Source organism: Vidua macroura, chromosome 3, assembly GCF_024509145.1.
Source record: "Vidua macroura isolate BioBank_ID:100142 chromosome 3, ASM2450914v1, whole genome shotgun sequence".
In the NCBI taxonomy this organism is placed as follows: Eukaryota; Metazoa; Chordata; class Aves; order Passeriformes; family Viduidae; genus Vidua; species Vidua macroura.
The window spans coordinates 51,676,924-51,688,514 of NC_071573.1; the positions used below are offsets into that span (position 1 = coordinate 51,676,924).

General features: G+C 40.5%; 1 protein-coding gene across 4 annotated transcripts in view; it reads left to right on the forward strand.

Moving 5' to 3' along the window:
- The window catches only part of ARFGEF3 (ARFGEF family member 3), an 88,281-nt gene that overhangs the window by 69,910 nt on the left and 6,780 nt on the right, over positions 1-11,591 (forward strand). For all 4 annotated transcript variants that reach the window (XM_053973043.1, XM_053973044.1, XM_053973045.1 and 1 more), the window contains 7 exons: positions 861-989; positions 1,520-1,696; positions 2,272-2,386; positions 3,155-3,257; positions 3,805-3,936; positions 6,038-6,168; positions 8,940-10,170. In XM_053973043.1, the coding sequence (XP_053829018.1) occupies positions 861-989; positions 1,520-1,696; positions 2,272-2,386; positions 3,155-3,257; positions 3,805-3,936; positions 6,038-6,168; positions 8,940-10,170 (2,018 nt within the window). The remainder of the gene's footprint in view (positions 1-860; positions 990-1,519; positions 1,697-2,271; positions 2,387-3,154; positions 3,258-3,804; positions 3,937-6,037; positions 6,169-8,939; positions 10,171-11,591) is intronic.

The window sequence follows — 11,591 nt, forward strand, 5'->3', positions numbered from 1 at the left end:
TCTTAAACAAAGTTCCCCCTTGTATTATTTTTAAAACATAATTAGCCAGCAAGCATCATTAAGATACAGACTACATTGGTAGCATAGCTACCACTGGAAGGGAACAGGACCTTAACTCAGGAGTGTAATGTGCAAGATTCTTTTAGTTGTTCATGTTTTCATGGGGAACTAGCAAATACTTAAGGGATCTGTGAAAAATTAAAGGGCAGCAATTCCTAACCATCTTCAAAATAGTATTGAATATTCATTGTATCCTGTAATCTTTTAGGGGATACCTGTTTGTCAGTGTAGACCAGAGCTCACCTGTATTCTATCTTCTGTTCTGGCAGTTGTCCAGCTCTATGACCTCTTCAACATCTAAAGATGACATCTGAGGCAGCCTGATCATACCTTATGAGACATTTTTACTGTTCAGTCCTGAGTACCAAATAGAGCCAGTTAAATTATGGCTAGTCTCCTCAGGAGCCTTACTTTAAGTTATAACCTAAGGGAGTACAATCTATTAGGGGCAGCATTTGCAATCGTAATGAGATGAGGTCTTATTTATATATTTTTGTGGGATGTTTTACACAAGGTTAAAGAGACTGAGCTAGTAGGAATAGTAAAGTGTGACAAGAACAAGGTGTGTATTGATGAGGAAGGATGGGACAAAACACAAACTTGATAAAGGGAGGGAAAAGGAAACCATCGTTTCAAAAATGACTATTGCCCACAACCATTACATGGCAACAGTAAACATGCAAGAACCATAATCTTGAAGTTACTTAATTTATTAATTTCCATAATTTCTGATGGCAAGTTTCACCTGTGTCAAGCAGTATCTTACTCATGGTTTTTAATCTTTCTTTCTTTACTTGTAGGCCTTATCAATGTCTGGATTATTCTGCTGGAAGAATTAACAACTGCCATATCCAACTGTCCCCGTCAGCACCAGCCTCCTACTTTGGATCTGCTCTTTGAGTTGCTAAGGGACATTGCCAAGACACCTGGTAATGAAAGGGCTTGATAAAATGTGAGCTAGTGGAGTCCTAACCAAACCTTTTAGACTCCTAAGCCATTTCTGTAAAGTATGTTAGTTGTGTTAAAGCTGCACAGACACATTCTCTGCTACAAAGGGATTTTCTCAGAGCTGATACGTTGTTCCAGCTAGTCCATTATTCTGTTGACAAAAGGCATCTTGTAAGAGCATATTGAACATATGCTTCAATTCATTGCACAATAAAGAGGTGTGGTACTCTATCGATGTCCTAGCCACAGAAAATGTTTGCTTCATGTCTAGCAAATGGAAGAGAAAATTACATAATCCTGCAGATATGCTGGGAAACACTGCAGGTAAACAGTTGGCTAAAAGTACCTCATAACTACATCAAAATTTTACTACTCTCATCCCACAAAAAAATTTCAGAACCTTTTTACTTCAGCATTACCTCAGGCTTCAGCTTGGAACAAATTAGCAAATTTACTGAGCATGTAGGCTTTGTAAGCAAGTACATACAACCATTATTGTGTTTATTTTAAGGACCAGGATTTGGCATTTATGCAGTTGTACATCTTCTTCTTCCCACGATGTCTCTTTGGCTCCATCGCAGCCATGGTGACCACTCTTACTGGGATGTGGCATCTTCTAATTTCAAGCATGCCATTGGCCTTTCCAGTGAACTTGTGGTGGAGCACATTCAAAATTTCATACACTCAGGTATGTCATTGTAGTGTCATATCTACTGTCATCAGTGACATGTTGCTGAATAGCTACTTGAGGTGGTTTCATTGCTTTTTTGGTTGCTCAAGCATAAAATAGGAGAGTTAAAAATTTCTGATCAGGATTTTTTTTTTCTTTATAGGGCTTTGAATTATGGGGAAAAAATTGTATGAGGAAAAAAATTGTAAGACACTTATGGAAGTTATTTAGACCAGGCACCTTCTCAGAGCAGGGCTATCTTCAAAATTAAAAGATCATAATCTTTAGTATAAAGTATAAATCATACTCTGATCCCAAAAGAAGATACAAAGACTTTGATCACAAGGAACTAGAATATCAGAAACAGGATCTAAGATAATTTGTCCTGTACCACTTCAGTCCAGACATTTTATATTATTAACTTAAAAAAGATTGTTCTTCTTTCAGCTTGATGCAATGCATGTTTCAATAACTGCATAAAAAGCATTTGGTTTTGCAAATTCGCTGAATAACAGTAAGTGTAGTGTTGCCCTGTTTAATTATAATGAAAAGGCAATGATGTCTGCAAACCAGTCTGTGTTTTTTCCTTATAGATATTGGTTATGAGAATATGATCAATACTATGTTGAAAGATCTTTTCAAGTTACTGGTAGCCTGTGTAGCAGAACCAACAGAAATTATTTCCAGAGTTGGCTGTTCCTGTATCAGGTAACCCAATCTGTTCACTCTTAGCACATTCAAAAATTATGCCTATGTCTTTGAAGAACTTGGGGACTGATAAGTTGGTTAACATCTCAGAAGTCTACAATACGTCTTAGGTCTTTTTAGTGGAATAATGGATTGTAGACTTATTAACCTTTTCTTGCTGTTTTCAGTGTGCTTCAGAACCTGTGATTTTAGGCATTATTATGTGTATGAGTCTCAAAAAAAGCACTTGCACATTACTTATATATAGTTAGAAAATAACTAATCCTTAAGAAAAAGGGTCTTCTGGCATTCACAGGTCTTTAGAGATAATTAGCACCTTTCTCAGTCTTCAGGCTATTATAGTCATATTCAGAATAAGAACTGCATTTATACAATTACATAATGTGTGGTTCTTGTGGCAAGATGTCTACTTAAAGAGGAAAAGCAAAGGAGAAGAAAAAGTCAAAACTATAGTGTAATTACAAAAATAGGTCAGGGTAACAACTGAGGAGATTGGATAACATTAGCTAGCTACTTACTGAGTAAGCCTTTTGTTCTGTTTTCATAGATTCATAGAATGGTTTGAGTTGGAAGGGACCTTAAAGATCACTTAGTTTCAACTCCCCTGCCATGGGCAGAGACACTTTCCACTAGACCAAGTTGCTCAAAGCCCCATCAAGCTTGGCTTTGGACATTTCCAAAGATGGGGATTTTCAGCCTTCTCCCTTTAGGAGTAAAAATTGTGTAGTTCCTTCTTGAACATGGTAACATTTTCCTGTGTCCTTGCAGGTATGTGTTGGTGACAGCAGGGCCTGTTTTTACTGAAGAGATGTGGAGGCTTGCATGTTGTGCCTTGCAGGATGCATTCTCTGCCACTCTGGAGCCAGTAAAGGTAAAACTGCCATTTTTCTGTCAGTCAAAATGTAATCACACAGTGGATGCACTAATTTTTGACAAGTTGTTAATTTGTCGATTCACAATTAAACATTTTGGATCAACAGTGGAGATTAAAATCATTTTTTCTAAATGTATACAGACCACACTAGTAGCTTTCAGTTCAGACTTACTTTAAATTGCCTTGCCACTATGAAATCAGAAGAGTTCAATAGGTGAAAAGTTCCCTTTTGATCCATTTCTTCCTTTGGATGTACAAAAACTAGGTAGAAGACAATGTTGCTTTGCTGTAGCTGCATGCTCCATATAGACTAGTTTTCAATTCACTGTCTGTTTTGTAAACAAAAAATCCTGTGAAGTCTTTGCAGACCAGCATCCATTAAAAGCTGCCTTTACATTGGATATATTATTTGCTAGATGACAGGTGACCAGCTGGTGGGAGTGGCAAAGGTCACTGAATCTTGTATTTCACCCAAACAGGCAGGACATGGCTAGAGTAATTTGTTTAACTCACAGTGAAATTCTGATGTTGTGTCTCTCTATAGAACCTGTTGGGCTATTTCCACAGTGGTACTGAAAGCTTTAGTGGAGATGCCTGTGAAGTGAAGGTGGCAGCCCCCTCCCTCTCGCCAAGTGCTGAAGCTGAGTACTGGAGGATCAGAGCCATGGCACAGCAGGTACTGACAGATGTTTCAGGGGAAGTCAGAAAACCTTTTGAACTTGGAGCTTTTCTTTATGAAGATGTATTTTTTCCACCATCTTCCTCACAAGCCCTACAGGCAAAGACTTTCTCATCACCAGGCTAATATCAATTGTCTTATAGTAGTATTCAGAAAAATTAATTACTCTGAATTCAAAAACTAGGGAAAAAAAAAAAGAAAACCTCAGAATTGTTGCCCTGTAAAAAGGAATTTGAAATGCCTAGGGTGGGAAAAAATGCATAGTTATCTAAAGAGGATTGACAATGAGTCTACTGTGTAATGTAATTTTTAAAATTGCCAGGACAGCATACATCAGTGGAGACATTTCTGATAGAGAAAGGAAAATAGTAATGTCACTGTGAATCCTCATCAAGAATATAACGTCGATTTCTGAATACTCTGTTAAGGAATGATAAATTCAAAAGACAAAAATTGCACTAGAACAGAGATGATGATATGAAAATAGGAAAACAAGATTTGATTAACTTAGCCAAGCATTTTTCTCTATAAATACCTAGATATAGATTGCAAAGAAGAAAAAGGGTTACTGGGAACTAGAGGATAATGCTGACATTTAACAAATGATTCACTAACTCCTAACCAGAATCTGCAGAGTAAACTTGGAACCTTCCTAGGGTCCTTTTGACTACAATGAATTCATTCTATTAAAGTGGTTATATGAAACAAGTTCTTTGAAATACAGCAGACTGAACTTAATGACCTGCAGGGTACCATAAAACTGTAAATACCATATGACAGTTTCAGCATAGGAAAGCAGATAGGTTAAAACAATCAGCAGATGTTCTGACTTGATAAATCATACTCTGATGCTACTTGAAAATCTGAGACACACAGACTAGGACTGGTGGTCACAAATAATGTGGTAGTGGCAGACATTGTTTGAATAGAAAATGTGTTTTCAAATAAGTTTTAAAGATGCAGAACTCAAGAAAGCAGGGAATTTAACATTAATACTTTTCTTGTAGACCCTATCAGTGGCACTCCCTGAGTCCTCCACAGTGAGGATTTGCTACAACTATGAAGCTACAAAACAAAGCTACAGCAATTGAGAGTTTCCCTGTTTCCCACTGAACTGATTTTGGTTGGGATGGAGTTAATTTTCTTCCTAGTAGTTGGTACAGTGCTGTGGTTTGAATTTAGTATGAGAATAATGTTGGTAACACACTGATGTTCTAGTTGTTGCTGAATAGTGCTTACACTAGGTCACGTTTTCCATCCTCTGCCAGTAAGGAGGGACACGAGAAGCCTGGGGGGAGCATGGCCAGGACAGCTGACGGTGACTGGCCAGAGGGATATCCCATACCATAGAGTGTCATGCTCAGTATGTAAATGAGGGGAGTTGTCTGGCAGGGGCTGCTCAGGAACAGGCTGAGCATCAGTCATCAGGTGATGACTCTTTTTTTTTTTTTCTTTTTTGGCCTCCCTTTTTGTGGTGGCAATAGATACTACTATATTTTATTTAAATTAGTAAACCATTCTTATATCAACCCATGGAGTTTATCTTTTTTTCCCCTGATTCCCCTCCCCATCACTGAGAGGCATGGGGGCTGGGGTGTGGTAAGTTCGTGGCTGCTTGGTATTTAGTTGCTCTCTGTGGTTTAGTTGCTGTCTGTGTCCCCAAAGGATTGCATATTAGGTGTCTGTTGGCTGAAAATAATCCTTCCAACAACCAACCTTTCTAGGTACAACTGGCTAACTGTGCAAGCAGGTCCTTGTCTCCCCTGTACGTGATACTTTCAGATAGAAGCATACAGACAACAGAAAGCTTGATTTGGCATTTGGTGTTATGTCTTATACAGGTTCAAAGAAAAATACGTCTGTCCTTTGCCCTGCACCCTGCTGGATATCTGGAGGCAGCCCATTGCTGTTTTACCAAAGCAGCATACTCCAGGAACGGTCTGCCTGGGGGGATACCTTGCATTCTCTCTATCACTGTAAAATAATTCAGAATGACAGATATTTCACACTGCAGGGAATCCTATTCCCAGCCTCTTCCCCTCCCCAGACCCACTGCAAGCGCTAAACTGATTGTTTTATGTAACTTGTTGTTTTCTAGGTCTTCATGCTGGAGACTCAGTGCTCCCCAAAAACCCCTAACAACAAGGAAGGGTTTGAACATGCCCAGTCATGTGTGCTCATCATTGACCTGCCACCAGATAAGAAACCAAATGGGCATAACCAGAGAAGGTAAAATATCTTCCAAGGAAGACACTGTGTCATGAAAAGCAAGATAAAAATATTGCTGAACAGGTAGAGATGTGAACTGAGCCTGGTAAATCATACCTCTCCATAGGGCTCATCAGCAAAAATGAATACACTGATCAAATTAGGTTTTGTGACATTGTTGTGGTTTTAGTGATACCTGGCAAATGCAATGTCTGCTTCACTAAGGGTCTTTTAAATTCGGTATTACTTGGTTAAGAAGGTAGAAAAAGGTAATGTATGAACTGGGGCATTATAAACTGAAGAGACCACATCCAAAACTGCTAAGCTGTCAATATTGAGCTAGGGAATGTTGTTTTTGCTTGGCACATTATTTTTGTGGAAGTCTTTCTGTTATGTTACCAGCTGGGAAACTCATCTATTTGCACTACAGTCTGATCCTGTGAAAGAATATTTCCTTTTGCTTGCATGTGGTTGTTTAAACAACTGCTGTACCATCATTTGGGCCAAGAATCAGAATTCTGCATTCAGGGTTTGTGTTTGTATTGCAAGGTATGTAATGGCATGAAATTGTCTTTTACGAGATACTGAACATGGCTTATACCATTCAAATCTAAACTATTGCTTGCAACAAGGAGCCAAAATGTGATGGTTCTTCTTTGGATGGACAGGAAGAAAGACCATGCAAGATGTGTCTGTTCTTACGCTGCTGTATGGAAGTTTTCCCCTGAGAACAGGTGCTCTGTTGCCTCACCATCAGAGAACAGGGCCCTGCACAAAGACAAAGAAAGCTAGAAGTCACAGGTTAAACCATTCCTTTATAGGGGAAAATATCCACTTTATCCAAAGGCTAGCAGGTCATTCTTCTTGTTACTATGAATGCAAAGCAAAAGACTGGAATATTCATCTCTCATAGCACATAAGGCCATGCAATCTAACCGGCTGCATTGGTAAGGGTAGCAAGGGTCTTCTTGTCTTTAAACAAATAAATAAAGCTTGCAATTAATGCAAACTCTGAATGCTCTCACACTACTCTTTGTCCAACCAACTGCTAAAGGTGTATCTGCCCATAGCCAAGTGTTATCCCAGCAATGCTCATTTTTTCACCAAAACACAGCTCACAAGTTGACTGTGCCACTGTTTTCATATTATTTGCTACAGCAGTGCAGTAATACGGCAATCATGCATGATAGTAAATGTGGCCTTTCCAAAGTTTTACTTTAACCTTAGCAGGGTTTCACTTCTCCCTTTTGGTTTTGTTTCCCTAATGCTGCATCGTTTCACAGGAAGCTGGGGTAAGGGAGCTTTTCTTCTTCCTGAAAAGTAATCATATATTTCAGTTTGAAACTTTGGGCAGAATAAGAAAATACTATCCTTAGCCAGCTTTGGCATTGTGTTTTCACCTGTAGTTCTCTACCAGTTTCTTTTGGGATTGAGCAGTACTTTACACTGTCCTTGTAAATTGCTTTTTTGGCTATTACAAGGAAAGCAGATCTCCTTCATTCCTGACCCTGCTTTTGAAACAGGATTAGTTGCTTGAAATCACTGCAAGCTCTCATTTAACTTTATACATGCTCTTAAGAGCTTTTTTGAGTCAGAGCCTCTAATGATTTTTACAGCAGAAAACTACTTGCCCATAAAGAGCTCAACTGTATGTGCTAATCATTAACATTTTATCACTGTCAAATAATAAGACTACTAAATTTTACTGACGTATCAGCTGTGTCATGGTAGGCAAAGTGACACAGGGAATGTAACTGAATAACAGTTTTGCCTGAACTTTTTTAAAAATGTTATATTCTCAAAATTGGGTTTTGATAGGATTTCTCAAAAAAAAAATACTTTTTGGTATTCCCAAACACTTTTGAAAGTTGTTTAATGAAAGCGGAATAATTTTTGCAACAAAAAAATGTCAAAGGTCTGCAGCTGAACTTCTCATGTTACATGAAGATTTGCTTTGACTTACACCTAAAACTTGAGTATTGCAAGCAAACTGAAAAATCTCTTCCTTACTTGATAGCTGTGCTAATTAAAACTTGGCCCGTCACATCAAACCAAATATTATTATGTGCATCAGCTTCATTTAGAACATTGCCCTGTAATCTTACATAAAGACCTTTTAAAAGACCTTAAACTAGGTTTAACAGTTTATAATTTGAAATCCATGAGATACCAAACAACAATCCTGTCTTTTTTCCAAGCCTTGCTTGCCTGTAAGCCTCTCAGTGTTATTTACTGGTGAAAGACCTGAAAACTTTGATCAGAGGCATTTGCTATTCCTGTGTCCGCTGTGTAAATCAAAAATCAGTGAGGGCTAAAAGAGCTCCTAGCATCTCTCTAACGGAAGCACAGCTAAGAATCACCCAGTATCCTGTGTGAGGAACAGGGTTAGGAATATGTATGTCCATGCTAGACTCTCAGTGTTCAAGTTGAAGTCTTAAGAGCAAGCAGTGAAATGTGCCTTCAGCCAGACCAGCTTCTTTGCATGCTGCATTGCACTGCTGATGTTTCTATACATGTTTCTTTATTGGTTGGATACCTCTTCATGGTTTATTTTTAAGTACTCCTGGGCATTAGTGGAAATGGAAACTGAGTAGTAAACTAGTTTTGGCCCCAATTTGTCATGGCAAAATAAAGGTTGTCTGACATGTTGGTGAAGGAATAATTTGTGTGTTAATAAATTCCTCAGATGTAGCAGGCTGAAATATCTGAGTGTGCTTTTATTCTTAGTACAAGCACGATGCACCATTTTAATATTCTATGATTTTTTTCCTTCCCATGCTTGGTTTACCAAGCATTCCTTTCAGGACAATAGTGGTGAGCTTGCTGTCCCACCAAGTACTGCTCCAGAATTTATATGACATCTTACTGGAAGAATTTGTGAAAGGCCCTTCTAACTTAGAGGAGAAAATGTCAATACAAGTACCAGAAAACAAGTTGGCTGGTTTTCTCAGGTACATCTCCATGCAAAACCTGGCTGTTATCTTTGACTTACTTCTGGACTCCTACAGAACAGCCAGAGAGTTTGACACCAGACCTGGGCTGAAGTGTTTGTTGAAAAAAGTGTCTGGCATTGGTGGAGCTGCCAACTTGTATCGCCAGTCAGCAATGAGCTTCAACATCTACTTCCATGCCTTGGTTTGTGCAATCCTGACAAACCAGGAGAACATCACTGCAGAACAAGTGAAAAAGATCCTCTTTGAAGATGATGAGAGGAGCACGGACTCATCACAGCAGTGTTCTTCAGAAGATGAAGACATTTTTGAAGAAACTGCCCAGGTCAGTCCCCCACGAGGGAAGGAGAAGAGGCAGTGGAGGGCTCGAATCCCATCTTTGAGCGTCCAGCCAGTCAGCAATGCAGACTGGGGGTGGCTGATCAAGCGGCTTCACAAGCTCTGCATGGAACTGTGCAACAACTACATCCAAATGCATCTGGACCTGGAGAACAATGTAGAGGAGCCTCCAGTTTTCAAAGGTGACTCTTTCTTCATTTTACCATCTTTTCACTCAGAAACCTCCACCCCATCAACCGGAGGGCTGTCTGGAAAGGACACACCATCAGAAGATGACCGAAGTCAAATCAGAGACCAACTGGGAGACAGCTTGACACCTCGAGGAGGGAGTGGAGAAATATTGCTGCTACCCCCACCCCTGAGTCCTAAACCAGAAAAGAAAGAGCAAACCAAGAAAAAAGAATGGTGGGAGAGTGCTGGCAACAAAATCTACACCATAGCCACTGACAAAACCATCTCCAAGTTTATGACAGAATACAAGAAGAGAAAGCAGCAACAGGCCATGACATCCTTCACCAAAGAGGTCAAAGTGGAAAAGAAAGGGGAACTCCTGGGTTCAAGAGGGCCAGACTCACCTGTCCTCCAGCGACCACAGCATCTTCTAGATCAAGGTCAAATGAGGCATTCATTCAGTGCTGGTCCAGAGATCCTGAGACAAGAGAAGAGACCCCGTTCAGGGTCCACAGTCAGCTCCCTGAATATATCTATTAGGGATGCAGAGGCTCAGATACAGGTAAGACATTCTTGTAGAAGGCTAATAATAATAGCAATAAATAAAAATACACCTATACATTTTTTACATTATTATAATCTTTTTGTTAAATATTATATTATATAATGAAGTCCTCATGATGAGGACTGAATCTATAGGAGCTGGAATTAATAAATACCTGATTCTGCTCTATTAAAAGAAAGCCAATGTCATGGTTGGACACTGGCGCAATGCCAGCGTCCCCATGAAAATGCACCTTTTCTAAATAAATGCTGTGAGATGTTTTCAGGAACAGAGCAGAGCAGGCCCAAGCTTAATAACAAAGGAAAAAAAAAACTTTATTAAACTACTACTAATACAGAAAACACATAAACTAAATCCAGGATGAAGACCTTTTAAACCACCCCTCCTCCTCCCAATTCCAAAAACACCCAGCCATGAAACATCACCCAGGATTCTTGATCAAATTACCACCCTTCAGGTAATCTATACTTAAACTATCAAGGGAGAGAGAAGTCTCTCTTGCACCACAGACCCCCCAGGAAACACAGCTGCCCCCCTGTGTTTCCCTGTCACACATGGCAACCGCCCGGGAAAAAAATCTGCCAGTGTGACACTCTCCATTCCATGTCACAGTGCTCTCACCACCGTGCATGGACAGACTGCTCATAGGGCTCCTTTAAGGATGCTTTGCCACGGACCCAAAAATACAACAGTTCAGTTTCTCATCCTGGGACTACAGTCCCCCCCATTTTCCCCTGGGGCCGAGGGGTCCAAAAACAGGACTCATCTTCTTCCCGAAGACAGAGGGTATCACCATTCCCTCTTCAGCTTTCTTCGTTTCTCGCCATTCTTGTGCTGTTCGAAGCTGAAACAGGTCTCCCTGGGTCACCACTGCATCCCCCTAAAATGCAGTCTCTATTGCAGGAGAGTTTGGTTCAGTCTATGGCTAACAAGAAAAGTCCAGCCAAAAGCTACTTCATCATCTCCTCCCACTTAAAAATTTCTTCTTCTAACATCTCAAGTCCCGGACTATCTCTCTTCTACTACAAATCAAGGAGGAGTAATACTTTTAAAAAGCCCTCATTTCCTGGAAAGGGTTAAACGTTCAGACTCCTTGGACGGCTGATATCTCAGTCCGGTGTTCCGCCTCCCACGCTGGGCACCATCCACCCCCCTTCTCCTTCTCCTCTGCCGGCAAATTTCCAGGTGCTGCCAGGCTCTCTGTCTCTTTCCCTCTTGGGGGGCGGGGGAACAAAGGCATCTCCGCTCCTCTCCACCCTTCCGTCCACAGGAGCTGGCTCGGTTCCAGACCCTCAGCCCCTCGGCCTACCCGGACAAGGCCGCGTGGCTTCCCCTCCCCCACCCAGCCCGTGGCTGGGCAGGGGAGGTCTGCACTCTCTGACGACCGGAACCAAAAGAGACAGTTCTCCTGGGAGTTC